The sequence below is a fragment of the Phocoena phocoena genome, chromosome X, assembly GCF_963924675.1.
Source record: "Phocoena phocoena chromosome X, mPhoPho1.1, whole genome shotgun sequence".
In the NCBI taxonomy this organism is placed as follows: Eukaryota; Metazoa; Chordata; class Mammalia; order Artiodactyla; family Phocoenidae; genus Phocoena; species Phocoena phocoena.
In genome coordinates, this window is record NC_089240.1 from 126,431,769 (window position 1) to 126,454,360 (window position 22,592).

At 43.8% G+C, this 22,592-nt stretch overlaps 1 protein-coding gene across 1 annotated transcript; it reads left to right on the forward strand.

Annotated features, from left to right (window-relative positions):
• The first annotated feature begins 9,433 nt into the window (after positions 1 to 9,433).
• On the forward strand, positions 9,434 to 16,151 carry VMA21 (vacuolar ATPase assembly factor VMA21). The gene is made up of 3 exons (XM_065901300.1): positions 9,434 to 9,486; positions 15,332 to 15,441; positions 16,009 to 16,151. The coding sequence occupies exons 1-3, from the start codon at positions 9,434 to 9,436 to the stop codon at positions 16,149 to 16,151; spliced, it is 306 nt and encodes a 101-aa protein (XP_065757372.1).
• Positions 16,152 to 22,592: the final 6,441 nt, after the last annotated feature.

Here is a 22,592-nt window from a genome sequence, read left to right on the forward strand (position 1 = left end):
GAAAACAAGCTCAGGGCTCCCACTGATCCTGCATTATGGTGAGTTATATAATTATTTCATTATCTATTACAATGTGGTAATAATAGAAATAAAGTGCATAATAAACGTAATGTGCTTGACTCATCCCCAAACCATCCCCCCCACCCCGGTCCGTGGAAAAACTGTCTTCCACGAAACCGGTCCCTGCTGACAAAAAGTTGGGGACCGCTGTGCTAGAATATGAGCTCTGTGAAGAAAGAACTTGTTTGTTTTCTTCACTGCTGTTTCCCAAGCACCGAGAACAATGTAGGCACGTAGTAGGTGCTCAATAAACACTTACTGACTAGTTGGCTGACTACATCTTCCGAGGGATCCTTCTAAAATCTGTCGTCTCCTCCAAAATGTTCACGCTCTCAAGGAACTCACAATCCAGTTGCAGGGACACAGTCCAAAAGTGAAACGGCTACCACCTGAGGCACCATGAGCAGCACTGAAACAGAAGGAAGGGGAAGAGTTGAGTCAAGAAGCAAAGAGGGGACTTGGAATTGGCAAAGTGACTTTTGAGGATAGCTTTTGTGTGTCTGGGGTGTGGGGATGCCAACGAGGAGGACTCCTGTGATAAATCCTGCCCTCAGAATATGCCTTGATCTTACAACTCTTTCAGGAGTCATTCCTCCAAGAAACACAGAAACCACTCTCTGAATCCTCCACAGCCAAAACTTTTGTAGTTCATGCATCACTAAAAATTCAGGACTCGCCCAGTCTGTTCCACCAGCCTTCCCAGGTAAGAGGAAGCCCAGCTCAAGAAAAAAGTGATGCGGTCCCATGGGAGTGGCAAGGCTGCAGCCGAACTTCCTACTGCAGGCCCTCATTAGCTAAGATGCTGAAGGGCTTTGGCTCCCCCAGCCGCCTCTGTGCCAGCTGCCAGGGTCATGTTTGCTCCACAGAGGCCCAGCAGCTGCCAGACTTGGCCACAAGTGTTTACCCTGCTGTGCTGGCCATGGCCCCGGTTCCTTGCCTGCTCCTGTGCCTTCTCTAACTCAGCAGCAACTCAAGGCACTTGGTCTCTAAGAGTTCTCTCTCGAAGGATCACCTCCCCAAAAGATGCTTCTGGGCGCAAGCAACCCTGGGGCCCTTAGTGAGGGTTAGAAAAACTGCGAGATGGCCAGCCCCAAGCTGCAGGTTCAAGGTGATGCAGTTACTGCACAAGTCTCTCCATGAGGCCCATAATGACCATCATCTCTAAAATTGCAATCCCTACCTGCCTACTCCCAACTTCCCTTACCTGATGTTTATTATTTATCATTATTTATTGTACATCATTTATCACTTCCTAATGCAATTTCCTTTGTTGTTGTTGCTGTTAATTGTTCATCTCCCTCTACTAGGATTTAAGTTCAATAAGGGCAAAGATTTTCATCGGTTTTGTTCACTGATGTATATACTCACAGTGCCTAAGATAATTGCTACTGCTTAAATAGAGCTTACTATGCACCAAGCCAGGTTTTAAGCACTCAGTATCAATTAAATCATCTATAATCCTCACAAGAACCTATGAGGAAGGTGCTGTTATGGTCCCCATTTTACTGATTGAGCAACTGAGGAACAGAGAAGTTAAGTAACTTGGCCAAGGTCACATAGCTAGCAAGTGACAGAATTGGTATTTGAACCCAGGCTTACTCATAACCGCTAGGGTGCACCACCAAAGAACGAAACCAAACAGCGCCTTGTATGAAGCCGGCACTCCATAAGTGAATGAATGATTGAATCAATGAATGGAGCTGTGAAGTGTTCCCCCTCGTGTGGAAAATCTGGTCTTCCATTCCACCACCGCCACCATCACGCATGTCTCTCCCCAGGAAGCTCTCAGGACAATGAAAGCCTATGTGTTTTCTCAACAGCCCTCCTTCCATCCCTCCATCTCAGCATCCCTTCCTCCCCTCCTTTCCTCTGTGCTCAATAAATGAACAACGGGAAGGGAAGTCTGAGCAAGGGGTAGAGACGCGATCCCCAGTACACCAGCGCTGATCCAGGAGAAGGCTGATGCAAAGCAGATCGAGATGAGTGCCGAAGAAGGGGACATCTCGGATGGTGGGGATGAAGAACGACGTGTTGACATTGAAAACTGCTTTACTGAAGAGGTGGCATTTTGGCTGAACTGTTAAAGATGGGTGGGATTTCAAGATTATCAGTGAGAAGTGCATTCCGAGCCCCCAAGGCTGTTGGAATTGTAAACTGGGGACAGAGGGTTCCACCTTCCACCGAGGGCGGTGGGGTGGGAGAGAGAGAGACTAGAGTTGAGGAACAGAGGGACCTGTTCAGTGTTGGCTGACACCCCACCTCCACAGGGATGACGTCTTTCCTTGAGCTTCCAAGTCACACCTGAGGGAGGTACGGGCTCATGTTCTTGGTCCTGTCACATCACAGGGACCCATAGGGTGATCTTCCGCAACAGGGCTGCCCTCCTCCTTTCTTTTATGCCTCCTTTCCTGCTCTCTCCCATCTGTCCACGCAATCTCATTTCCAGTTCCTGTGTATATCACCATCTTACCGGCAGCCACCTCTGCATCTCATTTGGACCCCACTGCCTTGCCTGGGTGGTGACAAAGACTGATCTCTGGACCCACTCTGCCCTCGCCTTGCTGGGCTTGTGGTCAAGCAGGCAAGCAGCAAGCCTCTGGTAGGTTCCAACTATGTGCCAGGCCTTGGGCCAGGGAAGCCATTCCCCTCCCCTCAGCCCCGTGGCCAGTGCCTTGGCTTCACCATCTGGGAAATGAAAGGGTTGGATTCTGTGATCTTGAAAGTTCCTTCCAGCTGCAACCTTCTAGGGGAGTATTTGAATGCCCTCCTTTTGAAGCTCCGAGTTCTGTAGGGAAATGATTACCATAAAAATGTTTCCAGGTCGGTGCACTGGCTTCTGTCAGGGCCTCACTGTTTGACAACCACTGTGCAGACTTAAGTGATATTTACACACAAAAATGTTTTACTGTGGGACGCCATCATTACCCCAATGTCAGGGGCCAAGGATAACACCCCATTACAGGCCTTCCCTGTTATATGAAGAAAGAAAGATTCATTCACTCATTCAGCTAAGCCCAACTGTGTACACAAATCTGTAGTAGGTGCTATAAAAAATAGGCCTGATCTCACCAAGGGCTCAGACAACACAAAATCATCCGATCTGGGGAGGAAGGGACTAGTCACCTAAGAGCATCCACCCTCCGCTTCCACCTCCACCCCAGGGGACGAGCCCACCAAGGGGGCAGATGCTTGCGTGCAGAAGCTCTAATAGTCTGACAGGTAGAAAGTGATTCTTGAGAATGAGAGGAAGCAAACTCCCCATGGCTTCTGCCCTTGGATCTACTTCTCTACCTGCTCCGCTCTGTACTCCCTACTCATTTCATCTCCCTTCCCTGTGAAAGCCCTTCAAACACCTGAAGACAGAGCTCTTCCCGTCCTTTTCTTCCTCAGGCTACATGGCCTGTTCCTGCAGCCATTCCTCAGGTGACACCAGTGTGCCAGAGGCTTACCACCCACTGTACTGACTCTCTGCTCTCATTCCTTTGAAGCAGCGTCTGGTGTTTCATCCTGGGAATCTTTCTCTTGCGGCAGATCACAAAACTGTCCGTGGAACAAAGAGATGCCTTGGCTCTTAGAAAAGAACTTGCGCTTTCAAAAAACAGATGAATCTCCAACTGCCACCTTTCTTCACGTATCCTGGAAAGCCAACTGGACATGCCTTTAGTCCCACCCAGATCTAGTTCAGACATTGACCGATGGGAAAGTGAAGAGACTTGCTCAAGGGCACACAGGAGTTGCAGACAGAGTCACACGTGGCCCCCAGCTCTTTTTGCCCCCAGCCCAGTTCTCTGTCTCCTGTGCCACATCAGGGCTTTGCAGTTTATCCAGTGACTACTACACCTGCTTGGTCATCAGATCCTCATAACAAACCGTCTCCAGATGAAGTAAATGAATGCCCAGAAAGGGATATCGACTTGTGGGTGGTCCCACAGTAAGGAAGTGACAGAGGAACCCAGATTCAAGTCCAGGTCCTTGACGTCAAGTCTAGTCCTTGCCACAAGTCTAGTCCTTGTTTCCCCCACTGGCTCTTGTGCGTTGGCCTTGTGGACACAGAGGTGAGATGCCACAGTGACCAATGTGAGGACACACATTTGGCTCTAAAAATCCACCTGGGACAGGACAGAGAAGACCTGCAGAGAGATGATTTGAGGCCCTTGTTGACAGTGAGATGAATGTGTTTCAGCAATGAAATGTGGTCAGCAACAAGTGTTGGCAAGGTTAATAGGAGGCCACCATCCACAGGCTACCTATGGAGGCAAGAAAAAAATTTTGGCCGTCTTGGGAGGCACTGAGCTCCTCGTTTCTGGAAGGGGAAATAGAGGCTGAATGGCCACTTGGCGGCAGTTCTAGGAAGGATTTCTTTTGTGGTGGTGTGAGCCTCCATTGCCTCACACATTTCCAGAGGCAATGCTTGCTCTAACTTGTCTCGTGGGGCTCAGGGCCTTTTTGAGAGGAAAGATAGGGATGGTGGCTGTCTTGGCCAGGCTCTAGGACAGGTGGAAAACCAGATGCCAGTGCCATGAGTCCAGATAAAGTATGTGACACCAATGTCAAGGTGGCGCTCCTAAACGAAATTGGGTGGTGGGTTGCTGCCAGGCTGCCTTCCTAGTGCAGAACTTTCCAGGCAAAAGTTCTTTTAACTATCATTTTTCCTGCGGTCAGATCTCAGCATGACCTGGAATCAGAGGACTGAGCATACACCTTCTCCAAATCAGGATTTCCAAAAGAGCCACAGTTATGTGGTGCAAATTTTGGGCTTCTTGGTTGACAGGGCCAAGGATGGACCCACCTGGACAGGCCTCTCCAGGAAGCTGGTTCCTCTCTCACCCCCTCTGGCTTCCTCAGGCCTGAAGTACCAACTTGTCCCCCACAAGGGGGTGCTGGACATAATTCCTCGCGAGAAAACCTAGATTCCCTGGGGCTTTACACAATGAGTTGCTCAGAGCCTGGAGGGTGGGAGGCCACGTGGGGAGGCACGAAGCTTGGCCCTGAAATATTTCAAGTGCTCTGGGTCAGCTCTGTACTCTAAGGATTCTTAGCGGAATTGTTTTGGGAACAGATCTTGTAAATTCTTATTCTTCTGGCTTTAATATTCTCAGAGCAGAGTTTAGGGAGCAGGGAAGCAGATAGAGGGTGGGAGGGGGGAAGCCAGAGAGGTGGGCCTAGCAGGATTCTCAGTGCAGCTCTGACTGAGGGCACATGTTCAAGGCAGTAGAGAGATGAGGTAAGGGAGGAGCCAGGATATGTAGGAAGTTTTGCTAAAAAAAAAATAGTGTAGTTGAACATCAAAAGATTACTGTTAATCACAAAACCCAGACATCTCAAGTTAATGATTTTAGTGCTTTTCTGTGTATGGGAAGATGCAAGAGTCTGGGCTCATTGAAATTAGTCCTTGGATATGCATCCTAACTATCTAGGACCAGTATCCTGTTTTTCTCCATCCTGAATGCCCCTCAGGGCTCACAGGTGGAGGTGGCTACAACAGCTGGTGGCTTGATAGCAGGCAGCATTTTCTCATCCACAGCAAGATCGCAAACTATCACGTAGGCCTGAAGTGCCACAGGGGATACTGAAAGGAGAGATGGCACTTGGGAGGTGGCAGAAATGGGGGCAGTGTCACTTCAGGTGGGGACATGGAAGGTTCCGATCCATGACTGGCCTGTTTTGGATATCCTACAAAGTGGTCCAAGGTGTTTGTGTTGGGGTGAGGGGAGAGCACACTAGAGAGGTGGGTGTCTTGGGGCCACGTGGGGCCAGCCCTGACCCGGGAGCCGAAGGAGCCAGCAAATGTATTATATATAAATGTTTTTAATGAGTTTTGTTAACTGTAGGGTGGAGCTTATTTCTGTTTTCTTCACGGCTTAGTTCTTAAGATGCCACGCTGTGCAAAGATCCCTTCAGAAAGTATGGGTTGGTGTTTCAAGTATGACTGTTCCTCTGCAACCCTATCGCGGGCCACCCAAAGGGGGACTTGAGGGGGAGAGGATGTTATGGTTTTGAGTCAGTAAAGCAAATTGGGGATTGTTGTCAAATTGAACTTTGCGGGAATTCCCTGGCGGTCCAGTGGTTAGGACTCCGTGCTTTCACTGCCACGTGGGGGTTCCATCCCTGGTGGGGGAACTAAGATCCCCAAAGCCGCGCAGTGCGGCCAAAAACAAAATAAAACCAACAAAAAAATTGTACTTTGGGTGTACACTTTCCATGTCACTGGGTTTGTACTACAGAGTATAAAACGATACAGTGGAAAATAATTATTAGAAGAATTAGGAACTATGAATTCTCTAATCCCATCACTGATCCAGTGGATTTGAAGCAAGTCATTTCCCAACTTTAGCTCTCACTTTTCTCAACTAAAATGAAAGGGCCTGACTGGCGCTCTTTCAGTTTGAGAATCATTTTCTGATTCACAGGGGGAAGACCGGAGGTGCTACTTCCGGATGCCTCCGTAATGACCACGCCCCTTGACATGCCATTTCATTCCCATGGCAACAGCTCTGTTTGGGCTCCACTGGCCTCTAGCTCTTTAGCAGCTGCTGCAGGTCCGAGGTTTCAGGACTTTGTTCAGGGGCCACAGGACTGGCTAATTTCTGTCTTTCTCTTCCAGTTTCAGAGTTTATGCTGAAAGTTCTCTCTCCATTTACTGTGAGGTGAGCGCACAGTAAATCCTGGTAGAGTGTAGAACTCAGCAAGAAAAAGAGGTACAGAGGTTTAGTTTATATGAAACACTGATATGCAAATAATATTAGCCAGGCATTTTGTCCCCCCTCAAATCTCATTTATGAATGGTTCTTGATTGAGTCATCACACAACTGCCCCAGAGGCTGCTAAAGTGCCATCCTAGGAGGCAAGAAATTGAGCTACTAGATATATGTGTGACTCCTGAAAAGTCCCTTCCAGACCAGTTTCCTCATCTGTACAAGGAAGAGTTTAGAATACTGCTATGGGCTGAATTGTGTGCCCCCCTCCATCCCAAGTTCATATGTCAAATTCCTAACCCCCAGTACCTCAGAATGTGACCTTACTTGGGAATAGGGTCATTGTAGTTGTAATTGGTTAAGGTAAGGTCATACTGGAGTAGGTTGGGGGCTCCCTAATCCAATATGACTGGTGTCCTTATAAAAAGGAAAACTTTGGATACAGATACAGACACAGGGAGAACGCCATGTGAAGAGAAATACAGACATCAGGGGGATGCGCCTACAAAACAAGGCTCACCAAACATTGCCAGTAAACCACCAGAAGCTAGGGGAGAGGCACAGAACAGATTCACCTTCATCACCCTCAGAAAGAACCACACTTGCTGCCACCTTGATCTCAGACTTCTATCCTCCAGAACTATGTGACAATAAATGTCTGTTGTTTAAGCCGCTCACTTTGTGGTATGTTGTTATGGCGGCCCTAGCAAGCTAATACAACTACATCAGTGGTTCCCCATCTTTTCGCTACCAAGAATCCCTTTGCTCTTTGTCCTTTTGTGGACTCCATTTACTTAACAGATATTTATTGAGTACCTACTATATGCCAGGCCCTTCTCTAGTCATTGGAGATACACAAAGTCAAAAAGCAAAGATCCCTCCCTCTTGTGTTCATTCTATGTTTTAAAACATTTAGTTGGCCAAGTATAGTAGAGTTTATTTTAGTTTAGTAATAATTTGGGTATTTTCTCATGAGATAACCAGGATTACCTCATCAGTGTGATATAATTAGTGCCAAAAATCAAACGAAGGTGATGTTTTTAAGTAGCTGTTGATCCCTTATGGCAAGTAAATACATTCAATTCATTAGGTTTCTAAAAATATTAAAAATTGTCAGAACCCCCTTTACTACATTTATGGATCCCTAGGGGTTCAAGGGCCTCATCACAAGGTGATTAGCTAGAGCAGGGGTCCTCAAAATTTCCTGGTGAGGGCCAGATAGTAAATACTTTAGGCTTTGTGGCCCATACAGTCTCTGTCACAAACAACTACACAATGCTACCATTGTAGCATGAAAGCAGCCATAGGCCGTGCAAAGAATGAGCATGGCTGAGTTCCAATAAAATTTTATTTATGGACACTGAAATCTGAATTTCATGTAGTTTTCTCGTGTGACAAAATGTTATTCTTCTTTTGATTTTTTTAAACCATTTGAAAACGGAAAGACCTTTCTTAACGCATGTGCTGTAGAAAAACAGGTGGCAGGCAGGCTGTAGATATTTGGCCGTCTGGCCACAGTTTGCTGACCCATGAGCTTAGATTCTAATTCTGCTCTAGTTCTGGCATTAGGTGGTTCTTATACCCCCAAGGGTCTAGGTGAGGACCGGTGAGGGATTACGAATTTAGTAATTCGAACTCAGACCCGGGCTTCCCGCGCTCCGGTCCGAGGCCCCTAACACTGCTCTAAGCTGCTGGTTTAGTCATGATTTCAGATGTGGTCTTTGTATCCATGTGGTGCAGAAAATAGATGTGCGGTCAGCGGCCCTTTCCAGGCGTTGACCATGTAAGGGCTGTCCTCTTATTAGCAGCCAGTGGCAACCTAATTCTGTCAAGCCTGACCCTAGGCTTACGCACCCTTTTCGTTTATATATTTCTCGGGTTGCGCAGCCCGGGAGGCCCATCTGTCCCTTACTATTTGAGTCCCTGTTGTCTCATTGGCAGCTTTCTGAGCAGCTGCAAAATGTTTTTAACTTTAAGGGGAAGCTGGGATCACCAGCGTCTGGCCTGGAACAGTCTCTCTCAGCAAGGGCTCTTTCAGCTCTGACATTCCCTAGCTTTACGGACTCGGTGAGTGTTAAACTAACTCCTCCCAGCTTCCCACGGCTGGACTTTCACTGGGGGCAATAATTAATGAGGCATTTACTCAAGGACTGGGGAATAATGTGCACTACTTTTTTGTGTTTTTGTCGTCGGAAACTGCTTGGTTGCCTAGCACCCCAGTCGTCTGCCTGGTCTTCCTTGCTCGCAGATCATCTGTTCCAGTCGCCTCGCAACCACAGCTCGGCGACAGGGGCCGGAACGGGGACGAGGAGTGCTCGCGCGCGCTCAGGGGGCGGCCGCAGCACCGCCCTCTCCGGAGGACCATGCTGCGAGGCAAGTCCCGACTTAACGTGGAGTGGCTGGGGTACTCGCCCGGCCTGCTCCTGGAGCGCAGGCCTCTCTTGGCAGGGCGCACGCCCCGCAGCCCCTGCCGGTAAGTCACGTGAACGCTCGCGACCGCGCCTGCGCCTGCGCCCGGCGTCACCACGGCGCGCCGCGCCTGCGCGCTGCGGCCCAACGCCCGGCGCTCGCCGGCACTTCCGGCGCGGTCTGCTTCGACCGGTCTCCCGCGGAGCCGATTAAGCGCGGACGCCGGGCCCAGCTCGCCTCTGAGCGCCTGCTGCGGGCGTGGCGACGCCATGGAGCGTTTTGATAAAGCGGCTCTGAACGCGCTGCAGCCGTGCGACTTTAGGTAGTCTGGAGCAGGGGCGGGTCGGGCGGGGGCCTCAAGCACGAGGCGGACCGTCCCTGGCTGGGAGTGGGGCAGGAGGGAAGGCCTGGGCCGACCGGGCTGACCTGCGGTGGGTGGGCGTGAGGTCTGGACCCTCGGGGCCGGAGCTGCGGGCTAGAGGAGAGAGGGGAAGTAGGTTGGGACCTGCAGTGTTTGCATGCCCGGCCCCTGCCCTTCGCTCGGGAGCAAGGGGCCCGGGGTCTTGGGGGATAGGTAGGGAGGCTTTCAGCTCCTGTTTCTGGCCTAGCACCACTTCTCGCTGTTGTCTATGTTGCGATCTTGCTGTCTGCAGTCTTTTTCCCTACTGCAGGGTGAGCTCCCTGAGGACAGGAACCTGGCCTTCTCCGTCTCCGTGTCCCCCACAGGGCCTTCATCGTCGGGGCTTAATAAATGTTTGCTGTACGCATGAACGAATGGAAGGGAGAAAGGGCTCTCCCTGATTTGAGCCTTCTTCACTTGGGGAGTCAGTCGGATGGGGGCTGGTGGCCGAGTAGAGGGAACCTGAGGAGAGAGCGGGTGGTTCTTGATATCTCACGAGGCAAGAGGATGGGGAGGGGTTTAGCCGCCATTCAGTGTGTGCCAGGCTCAGCTTAGGTGCTTTGTTATACATACATTATCAGAATTAAGAAAGTGCTTAGTTTCCTGATTCTTAAAAACGATGAAGTTGACTCACAATAAGTGACTTGCCCAAGATCACACGGTTAGGTCACACAATTAATAAGTGTTGAAGCTGGCAGTTGTCCAAGCCCACTGACTCCAAAGCCCGTGATTTTTGGAGCCCCGTGATCTTTTTCACTCTCACAGTGGCAATGTAGGTGTTTATTTTTTTTTTATTACTGTTTAGTAGTGACGCTACCAACAGGTATTTTTATTAAGTACACTTAGAATACAGTATAGCCCTCCTAGACTGATTCTAGCGTTTCCTAATGGGATTTGCAGTGAAATCTACTTGCAGTGGAAGTCTTGCTTGCCATAAAAGGGAACATGGTAAGCTCTATCTGCTTAGTGTTTGCTGCAGAAGTTTATATGAAGTGGGTAAACTCTAGATGGTTTTAAGAGTGGGGACACAGTAAGGTTCATCCTGAATTATTTGTTTTGTGTGAGGCCAGTTCTAATTCTGAATGTTCTCATTCATTTCTAACAAGTCTCAGTAACACCTGGCCAGAGACACATAGGAGAAATCAGTTGAATGACATCAGTAGCTTTGTTTTAGAATAAATCACCGGTTATACCCAAGCTGGCAAGGAGAAAATGTCCTATAAACACTAGAGGAAGTTTGAAAAACTAGTTCTCAGAAGTTTGTATGCTTAACTTTGTACTTAGTCCTATATTTGTGAGACTGAAAGTCAAATTTTTGGAGCTTAAGGTAAAGAGAGAGGTGAGAAGGAGTTGGAGATAAGCTACAAATTGTTAAGATATGCTATGTGTAGAGCGCGTGGGGCTAGAAATTAACATGCAGAAAAGATTCTGTTTGTGTGGTGGGATCATAAGTGATTTTGTGTGCTTTAAAACATTTTTATGGTATTATATCATCTTTTCAATAGTAAACTTTTCTCAAAGCCAGGCCAGATAATAGATATTCAAGAGATGATCTAAAGAACAGGAGAACTGGTTAACCTTCCCTTTCTGTAGATTCTCAAGCTTTGTTTCTTTATCAGGTTAGATGATCTGAATTTTGAACACCAAAAACACATACTTTATTTTATTTATTTATTTATTTTCACACACACACACACTGTATTTTATTTTTACAAGAGATAAATAACCTGACACCAAGCATTGTAAATGGATGACCACAACAAAAGCAACAATGATTGCAATTACCAAACACCTAACACACTCACACTATGTCATAATATTGACATTCAGTCCAGGAATCCTCCACTGTAACAGCTCCTTTGCTTTGCAGTGAAAATTGATTTGTATATTTTTTGCCCCTGAGTCCTTGTGGGATTTTTTTTTATTCAAACAGAAAGTGACAAAAATTATAATCATCCTCATCAGTTCACTCAGTCCCATGTAATTTTTTTCATCTTGATCTTTTGTTGGCACTTTTATGAGTTCATCAGTCTTCCCTTAGAGTTCTGAAAATGCTTCTTCATTCAGTTCAGCAGTAGAGTCAGTTACCAGAAACCTGTGCTTGTCAGAGTCTTCCATGAATTCCTTGAAGGTGAAACGCTTTTATAGGAACATTTTTGCAAAAGCATCAGAGTACACCCAGAACTGTCTGTAAATGACAAAAGACTTAGAAATGACCACGGTTAAAGACTTGATGAAAGTTCATAATAATGCAATTGACAAGGAAATTTAGTTATTTCTGAGATATACATTTTAAAGTAATAACTAGAATTATGACTTATAACGTTATACAAGAACATACAAGATTTTTAGAAATTTCATGTAATGTCTGAAACATTTATATTAACGTATTTACGTACAAATAACCCAAAGAAAGTTTAGTATTAGTTGTTTTTTTTGTTTGTTTTTTTTTATATACTGCAGGTTCTTCTTAGTCATCAATTTTATACACATCAGTGTATATCTGTCAATCCCAATCGCCCAATTCAGCACACCACCATCCGCACACCACCATCCCCACCCCACCGCGGTTTTCCCCCCTTGGCATCCATACGAAAAACACATACTTTAACTCCCCAAAGAAACACCATGAAGGTCAAGTTTTTTGTTGGGGTCCACAAAAGAATTGGCCAAATACTGACTTTATGTATGTATGCATTAATTTTTTATACAATTTTTAAAGGGTTACACTCCATACATAGTTATTACAAAATATTGGCTACATTCCCCGTGTTGTACAATACATCCTTGTAGCCTGTCTACACAACAGTTTGTATCTCCCACTCCCCTTCCCCTGTATTGCGCCTCCCACCCTCCCCACTGGTAACCACTAGTTTGTTTTATATATCTGTGAATCTGCTGCTTTTCTGTTATTTTCACTAGTGTGTTGTAGTTTTTAGATTCCATGTGTAAGTGATATACAGTCTCTGACTTATTTCACTTAGCATAATGCCTTCCAAGTCCATCCACGTTGCTGCAAGTGGCAAAATTTTGTTCTTTATGGCTGAGTAGTGTTCCATTATACGTATGTATTGATATGTTTGTGTCTGTGTGTATACATATATATATCGTATCTCCTTTGTCCATTCATCTGTTGATGGATACTTAGGTTGCTTCTGTATCTTGGTAATTGTAAATAATGCTGCTGCGAACATTGGGGTGCAAGTATCTTTTCAAATTAGTGTTTTTGTTTTCTTTGGATGTGACTTTTTGTATTTTTTACATAGAACTCCTGCAGACACTCATATTATTCATAAAGATTACGCAATAAATTTTTCTAAAATTTTTCTGTTAGGAAACAGTGTAAGGGAGTTTATGTATGTTAGATGAGAATGTATAGCTGAGTGGTCACCAAAGTGGTATGTATTAAAAGATGATTCACTGAAGTATGGAAAGAAAATAGTAGAATTTCTACATAAATTAAAAAAATTTAACCTTATCCCTTTTAGTGCCTGGTTTTGCATGTGTTTTACATTTTAAATAATGAATGAGTAATATGTGTATAGATAATTTATTTTAAAAAACCATTATGCCTGTATGGGGGTATGTGCTCAAAACTTTTATTTAATGATGGATTGCACAGTCAAAAGAGTTTGTAGACCACTGGTATAAACGTGAAATGTTCCCTTCCTTTGTGGCCTGCCAGAAGCCTCTCCTGTAGTGGTATACACAATTATAAGAACTCCTTTGCCTGGATTGTCTAGGGGTACAGATGAATGTGCAGGACTGTCTAGGACACAAGCTGTCATGTTAAGTGCTGTAACAACAGGCAGGAACTAAGTGTGGTTGGATCCCAGAGCGATGAATCGTTCCAGCTGGCATAATCAGGAAAGGTGCCTAGAAGAGAGGTTATCCTGGGGGGACCTTGAAGGCTGGGCTGTATTCTTCCTAGAGATATAGATAAAAACTGGAACCTCTTGCTGAGTATTACCAGAAAGAATTAAGTTCAAGTGTTGACTCTGAGCATAAAGTTGGACGTGTGTTAAGGTTGTAGGGGAGCGACACTTGCCACCCCGAAATGTCTCTTTGCTATGCAGATTATTTCACACTGAAAACAGTCAAGGCCCAAAAGACTCAGGAAGAAACTTTGACCTTCCCCTTAATTGCCTAAAAAAATTTAGATAGAGGGCCTGTTCCTGGAAGAGAGCTATCACCAGAGATACCTGCAAAGCGTATGGGCCAGGCGTGGGGAAATGGGGCATAGAGACCGGTGTCCACTTTGTGTCCCATAGACTCTGCATGGCCCAGCAAGCACTTGTTTACCAAACATTTGCTTTGCCATCTTCATGTGAATTGCCGCCTTCCCCTTTGAAGTCCCCAACCCCTACCCGCAACATCCTCTTTTGTCTTTAGCTGAAGGTGGTATTTAAGGCAAGGGTTTCGGCCATTTTGGCGAGTTACTCAGTTCTCCTGGGTCTCTTCCACGTATACATGTTACTCAGCTTTGTTTGATTTTCTCCTGTTAATATGTCTCATGTCAGTTTAATTCTTAGAACAGCGGGAAGAACCCAGGAGGGTAGAGGGAAATTTCTTCCTCTCTGACAAGGTAGTGTGAGGATGGTTAGATTTAAGGAAAAAAAGCCTTTATCTAAAGGTTAAAAGCTGTAGGGCCTACTGCTTTTAAACGTAACGTATGAGGTGGTATGTACGAGGTATGTGTGTGTCCAGGGTTGCTGGAAGCTTACTACGCTTCACTGTCAGTAGTTGCTCATTTGTGACAGTGCATTAGGACAAATGCTGACGTAGGTCTACTTATCAGTAAAACAACGTTAAGGAATATTTGAAAGTGGGGGAATAACTTTATTATTGTGTATTAATCTGGAGTCCTTTTTCATGTGCACACGTTTTTAACATAATTGGAATAGTATACATCAGGGGTTGGCGAAGTTTTTCTGGAAAGGGCCAGATAGTAAATATTTTAGGTTTTGAGGGCCATTTGGTCTGGCGCCACCACTAAGCTCTGCCTCTGTAGCTCCATGAAGTCTTAGGTGATGCATAGACAAGCAGGTGTGGCTATTATCTTTACATTGCTAATGTTTTAAGTAACAGTTTATCTGACTTGTTTTTCTTTAAGCATATAATTTTCAAAGCTTAATTGCATTCTTCAGAATCATTTTATTGTATTGTGGAACAAAACTTCCCATTGCAATATTTCCATTGATTTTAAAATAGTCTGGAAGAATAGAATTCACTGAACAAAAAGTGTCTCGATATCAAACTTTTAATGCATCCATGTGTGAAGGCCGTCTAAGTTGTACTCTAGCTACTTAATTACAAAGAAATTTGAGTACGTTTCCTTCAGCTGCATTCAGATTGTTCTAGGCTCCTATTTCTTTGGAGATTCTCAAACCTTGTCTGTACTGTATTCAGCTAGCCACTGATAGGATGCTTTGTGACGGGACGTTCATTAGTTGTTTTCGGTGTATCTTCTCCCTTGCTACCTCCATTGTGAATTCTGTAAATCGTGTACATTTGCATAGCACTTGGGAGATTACAAACCACTTTTTTGTACTTTATACTTCCTTTCACACTGGATCTGCTGCTGGATTTCTAGGATCTTCTAATTTTGAGTCCCTGGCACTGCCCCTTCTTCCTCTCGCCACTGCTTTCAAGGCAGGGGCAGTGTTCCCAGCATCTTTTCTGTGGGTATTTATAGCATTTATGGACACAAGAATAGTTGGAAATGGCTGTGCAGGCTCTGATTTTCTCTTTGTTTACTTTATTCCAGAAATGAAAGTTCATTAGCATCCACTCTGAAGACGCTCCTGTTCTTCACAGCTTTAATGATCACTGTACCTATTGGCTTATATTTCACGACTAAATCTTATGTTTTTGAAGGTAATCCTAGACCATAAAACAAGACATTTTCCCCCTTAACTATATTTGAGATTCTGTGCTTTTATGACTTCTTTATATCTTTAAACTGGGTATTCTTAATTTTGCTTCTTCTGTTTTGCTTTTCAAAAATCACGTTGCATGAAATGAACTTTTTCATCACTTGGTTATTTCAGTTTGACATCATACTTGCTTATGGTTTTCTGTGGAATAGCTTGCAGATCCTTTCTTTTAACAGCCCTTTGAGAGCAAGAGTTGCCTGACATGGGAGGAGGAATTTGGGGGAATGTACCTTTGGTGGAAGATTGGAAGGAAGAGAAAATAAAGCTCCCTTTTTTAATGTCAGAGTCCTTAGATGAAGTGATCAGTTGTGGTTTTCATTCAACATAATGTTCTTCTTGTGTAGAATGTATTCAAATCTTTAAGTGAATACTTGATTTATCACCATGCAAATCATTCCTTTTTAATTGTCTGACTAGTTAAATATATAGCTACTAAAAATTAGTATGCTTTGTTTTTTGTATTTTGATACATTTTGGAATAAAATGGAAACTTTTTTTCTCTCGATAGGCGCCTTTGGGATGTCCAATAGGGACAGCTATTTTTATGCTGCTATTGTTGCAGTGGTCGCTGTCCACGTGGTGCTCGCCCTCTTTGTTTACGTGGCCTGGAATGAAGGCTCAAGGCAGTGGCGTGAAGGCAAACAGGATTAAAGTGAACATCACCTTTTGATAGCATTAAATTGATTTTTTTTAAACGGTAAATGTGTCTGGGGTAAATGATTTTATGGTAAGTGGTAAATGATTTTAATAAATTGAAAGAACATCAATCTTACGGAATCACGTTTGACTAGTGTAAATTTTGATCCTTCTAAAACAGTGGTTTGTATCATCAGTTTTAACTGTATGAGCCTCTCACTCGCAAATGAGAATTTGGAAAAGTTAAATTGGTTACAAATAAGTATGTGAAATTAGTTACACATTATTCTGGGAGGAATTTGATTATCTTGCAACAAAACAATATTTTATAGCATTTCGTCTTTTGGTTGGCTTTGAGTTTTACTCCTCTGGATATATTCAGATGTACATAGTGGAGCACATCTAAACTTTATTTTTCGCTGGAACACTTTTCCTGACTATCATGAAAATACCACGTCATTGGGTTTTGGGTTGTAAATGCGTATTGGAAATTGCTTAAATTGTGGACACTGGAATTAATCTGAATGTCACTGAGAAATTTTGCATAAAGTGTAATCCCTCGTCAATAGAAATCTTTCATTACATTATTTCATGGGGAAGCTAGGGTGAATCACACCCATTCATGTAAAAGGACTGGGTTTATTGAAGAATGTGGACAGCAAAGCAAAGAGAGCTACCTGCCTAGGCACCCAGCCTACTCCCTAAAGGCCCCTTTCAGGCCAGCCTCCTGCTTTCAGACTAAGTCTGTAACGATCTGCTTTGCTCTGGTCATTCAACAATGGACTTACTCTTTAATTACAAGGTTGTGTGAACTCCCTTTAAATTTGTTTTTCCTACTTTTTAATAATGTATATGAGTGAATTTACATTTAAATGTGTTCATTTTTGCATACTTAGGGAGTGTAAACAATCCTGAAAATAGGTTATTTTTATCATCCAGGAAGTATTCTTGGAATTTCTACTCTAGTCTTTTAAATCAGTGCTGTTATATCCCAGATACATCAATAGATAATGTATCTAAGTTAGATAATCCTTGAGGTCCTTTCTGATAGAAAAAGACCCTGTGGTTTTACTTTCGTTTCCTTGGTCTGTGTTCTTTCTAGCCACTTGGTACTACTTGTGTGCAATCTTAAAAACACACCCCAAGAAAGTGCATATTAAAACAGGAAGAAAATTTAAATTCCCTGTAATGTTGCCACCTGGAGATAACCACTATTTTGGTTTACATCCTGTGCGCATTTCTTAATGCTAGTTTGTTACACACTAAAACTTTGGTTTAAGTTCAAATTCTGCTCATTTTACCTGGAGGCTATTTGCATTTTCTCAGATGAGTGATTATTGGCCGTTTTCTTAAAAAGCACATTCTACCTTTACTTTTTTTTTTTAAATAGTAATAGCTTTCATTTATTGAGTCTTTTTTTTTTAAACATCTTTATTGGAGTATAATTGCTTTACAATGGTGTGTTAATTTCTGCTTTATAACAAAGTGAATCAGTTATACATATACATATGTTCCCATATCTCCTGCCTCTTGTGTCTCCCTCCCTCCCTATCCCACCCCTCTAGGTGGTCACAAAGCACAGAGCTGAGCTCCCTGTGCTATGCGGCTGCTTCCCACTACCTATCTGTTTTACGTTTGGTAATGTATATATGTCCATGCCACTCTCTCACTTTGTCCCAGCTTACCCTTTCCCCTCCCCGTATCCTCAAGTCCGTTCTCTAGTAGGTTACTCTTTTAACTAGATATTTCATTGTACAAATTTCCTGTCATTGATAATCCCTAATACAATGGCCCTTGCTGTGAGTGTTTGCCATTACTGATTTTGTTTGTTCACCCCTACTTTTGATGTTGCGGAACTGGACTAAAGGAGTAGAGAGGTAGTTAGGCATAAAAGCAAAGAAGGTATTTGTGTTTATTTAATTGTTGAGAAGAAATAAAAGATTATTGTAGGACTATTTTTTATTCTTGCTTATAGTTAAATGTTATCTACAGTTTAAATGTCTTAAGTAGTTATTCTAAATGTAAAACGTTTTCTTAAAAAGACTACAGTTTTGGTATAAAATTCTGCAAATTTAATATGGAATTGTAGGATACTCCAGATTGAGTCTAGTGTACTGTATGGTAGATTTCTAGATGGTCCCCTCTTTAGATGCCTTGTTGTACTAAAATTTGTCCACCTAATTTCTTCTTCTATAATGTCAAGGTTTTTCTTGTACTTTTGGGATCTTATGCTATTTGTAAAACGTTAATGTCCTGTGTTGGATTGTTTTGTTTGATTTCAGACATTTGCTGAGTAGATAACATGGGTGTGTTTCTGCAAGTATTTAAACCGGGGATTCATACAAAAGCAGATGTAATTTCCTCTTGGAAAAGGTACCCAGCATTTGAAAGTTAGAATCGGATGCTAAGGTTGATGTTTGGGGTTATTACAATATAGACTTGTTTTCACACCAGTTAATATTTTCTTAGGGTTTTAACTGTTAAGTGAGTAGTTTGCTGCTGTTGAAATAACATGGTATTTGACAAGTAGATTTATTTTTCAAGATGTCTCAGTGATTTCCTCTTGTACAATGTATATACTTCCGGATGTATAGAAAGGAAAGCTACAATTGAGCCCTTATATAAATGTTATAAGGTAGGAATATGTTCACTATTGTTTGAAAACTGATTGTAAGAATAACCTCAATTAGGGAGTGTAACTTGAAGTGTCAGTACAGGCTACTGATGTAACACATGACCTTATTCACCTCACCTCCCATGTTGCCCCCCAGAATATAATCTTTATTCTCATTGTGCTAAAAAATGAAAAGTCTGCTGTAGAATGCATCTGATGTCATTAGCTCTTCAAGTGGATACCATTTTACATATGACAGCAGAATTCAGTTTTGAATTGCTGAAGAAATTTAAACCCTCCATAAAAAAGCAAAGAAAACCAACCTGCGTTTCATGGGAATATAACAGAAATATACTGTAAGATTATTTTCATCATAAAGGTCTCATCAGCTTTGCCCAAAATGCAGCTGCTTGACTTGTTTGGTGTTTATTTTCTGTTTTCGTATAAATTTTATATATACAGCTAGAGTACCCAAGGAGACCAGTAAAAACAGTTAAACAGATAGGGTGTACCCAAGGAAAGATGAAAGCTGGAGGTACATGAGACAAAGAATTTATATCCTGTTTTAAATGCATCTGGCGTATATTTCTTGTCTCCAGACAAGTTCATGTTTATTGTTTTATTTATGCTCAAGTGAAGTTGTACATTGTTGGTAGGCCATTTTATAAATGGTTTGCCTGTGGTACAAGTTGATTCACGCAGCCTCTGCTCTTCCATTTAAGATAGTGTTTGCAAGAGCTGGCCTGAAGCAGCACACTCAAGAACTTGACAAGATTTCTTTTTCCTTTTTGTAGGGGGAAGGGTCACCTGAGAAAATAAATTGTTTTCAGGGACTTTGGGAACCTAACGATAAATATTACGTGTAACCTGTGAACAGATTAAGCCTTTATATATTCATTAAAGTACTCTGGAATTCCTCAACTTAACATCACTCCTGGCCACACTTTCCTTGCCTGTTTTGTTGCTACGTGTGCTTGAAAGTAATATCTGCGTTCCTTTGAAGATGTTCTATAGGTCATATTTGTCAGTTACAGACTAGTCTTCCTTTTTCTCAAGTTCAGTGAGATCTCACTGAACGGTAATAATAGCAATAGCTAACATCTGCACAGCACCTTACAGTTTGCAGAAAACGTTCACATTTTCTCGTTTTTTTTTGCATAGTGAACCTGTTATGAGATTTCTCTTGACCTTGATGCTAAAAGTGTTAGAATCTTTGAAGTCGCTAGAGTCACTGAATATGCTGTAGTCTTGAATAGCGCCCCTGACAAGGGGCAGATTTTAGATGCGCTACCTTGAAAGCTGCGTGTAATTATCCAAATGGGGGGCTTGAGTTCTTTACCCACTTGAATCAGATTTACTTTTGTGAGTGATGTTTTTCTAACTTATCTGGATGGATTTTGTATTCATTATATTCTAACCTGTAACTTGTATAAATTTACCATCTGTTGTCATTAAAAAAGTGTTCGTAATTACACTTTGATGTCTCCTGATTAAATTAATAGTTCAGTTTATTAACCTCTTCATTTTCTTTTACATTTGTTTGCCTCTCTGTTTATACTGTATAGAATATGAATAGAGCTGTCAAGGGTAAGCTTTTGTGCGGTAAGTGTAGGCCAGAGATGCTCAAATGGGTGGGGGCTGTGAGGGATGCTGAGACTGGAAGGGCTGTGCTGGGCCTGTCAGAACTGGTGTAGGTAGCAGTGGGGGAAAGAAAGCAGCTCCTTGCCTTGTGCCTTAAAAAAAAATCATTTGGGGGCGAATGGGCTTCAAATACCACTGAAGGAGTGATGGTGGGGAATACCTGTGGCTAAATAAAGACAGGGATAGTCAGTTCCTGGCAATGTCCAGCACACCACTCCCTCATGCCAGTGCCCTGTTTCCTCTGTCCTCTAGGCCACTTGTGGAGTGTACAGTGGACCCTTGAACAACACGGGTTTGAACTGCATGGGGCCACTTATTCGCGGATTTTCTCAGTAGTGAATACCACAGTGCTACACAATCTGGTCGGTTGAAGCTGCAGATGGGGAACCGCAGATGGGGAGTGTGGAGTTAGAGGATTTCCCACTGTGGGGAGGGTCGGTGTCCCTAATCCCCCCTGGTTCAAGGGTCAGCTGTACTCATTCCAGCTCCCTGCTGCACTTTGGAGGGTTCCAGCTAGTTCTCATTAATAAATATCCACTCCAAAAAAAAAGATTTGAGACATCTTAGTATCAAAATGTACAGGTTACGTACAATTGTATTTATATACAAAAGTACAGATTGTAAAATGTCCAGGGAACTCAGGAGACAGGTAATGACAATGCAGAAACCACTGGAGTCACCTTGTGGGATTTAGTGCCCAGACCTAACCCCAACCTGAGTCAGAACCTCGGGGCGGTGGGGCCTGGAAATACATATTTGTAACAGGTTGTGCTCTGATGCAGCCGGTTTGAGAACCGCTGCTAGAGATGGAGAATTATACATGGATATTTTTAATGCTGGACTTGAAGATGTTTGTATAAAGCAGGCCTGAAATGGCAGGCACTTTATTAGGCAAAGGTAGAATCCTGTGTAAATGCTATATTGAAGGTTTAGTTTAAAATCAGAATTTACGGGCTCCTTGACCATCCATATTGACTTTGCTTCACTATTAATGAATTATGTTAACTGAAAACTGTAGTATAGGAAACAGCCCACTTGGAGACAGCTTAGGTGTGCCAAGAAATGGCCACTGCTGCTCCTCTGATGCCTTCACCTTATTTGGAATCCTCACCGCTGTGGTCTTTGGAGAGAGGCGAAACCTAACCCAGGAGTGCAAGTGAATTTGGTCTGAACAGTAAAGGAAGTAGTGGAGAAAACCAGAAGGGTTTCCTAGGCATATCTACTCCATTAATAATATGACTCCCCTGCCCCCAAATATTTTTCCTCGCATCGCTGACATCTTTCCACTTCATTTCACGCACACCCTGCTGTTTTGCCCATTAAAGATGCATTTAGGTTAATCCTCTTAGAAAATACAGGATTTGGGTGGAGAGCAGCTCACATCCTGGCGACTCACTTGATAGCGTCCCTTCAAAGGAGCATCGGGCTACCCTGAGGGAATGCATGCTAGAGATGAAAGTCCCTGTATCTTTCTGCTTCTCACCATCTTCCCTGCTACTGCCTGGGTCTGGACCAGCTTCACTCCTCTAACTGTAGTCATTTCACCACAAAGCAGCTAGAAGGTTTCTTCCTTTAAAAATCTTCGATCGAGGGCTTCCCTGATGGCGCACTGGTTGAGAGTCTGCCTGCCGATGCAGGGGACGCGGGTTCGTGCCCCGGTCCGGGAAGATCCCACATGCCGCGGAGCGGCTGGGCCCGTGAGCCGTGGCCGCTGAGCCTGCGCGTCCGGAGCCTGTGCTCCGCAACGGGGGAGGCCACAGCGGTGAGAGGCCCGCGTACCGCAAAATCTTCGATCGATCGGGCATGCCATACCTCTGCTCAAAATCCTCCAAATAGCTCCCAGTCTCCCTCAGAGTGATATCCCGGCTCCATGCACAGCCTACAAGCCAGGCCTCCTCCCTTTGTTTCATTCGCTCCCCCTTGCTCAGCGTCGGGCAGCCTGCTTTCCCTTCCGCAGATCTCCCATGACCACTCCCACCGCACAGCTTTGCATGGGCTCTTCCCTCTCCCTTAGATCTTCCCTCTCCCCTGGCTCCTTCTCAGCCTTCAGGTCTCAACTCTCAAGTCACCTCCCCAGAGAGGCCTCCTAATCGAAAGTCGCAAGTCCCACATCACTCTCATAACACAGAACATTGATTGAAATGATCTTATTTGTTTATTACCTGCCTCCCTCCATGAAAGCATAAGCTCAGGAGAGTAGG

Coding starts and splice junctions, on each gene's coding strand:
- VMA21 (XM_065901300.1), top strand. CDS start 9,434: ATGGAGCGTTTTGATAAAGCGGCTCTGAACGCGCTGCAGCCGTGCGAC. Junction 9,487..15,331: donor CTGCAGCCGTGCGACTTTAG/GTAGTCTGGAGC, acceptor ACTTTATTCCAG/AAATGAAAGTTCATTAGCAT. Junction 15,442..16,008: donor TAAATCTTATGTTTTTGAAG/GTAATCCTAGAC, acceptor TTCTCTCGATAG/GCGCCTTTGGGATGTCCAAT.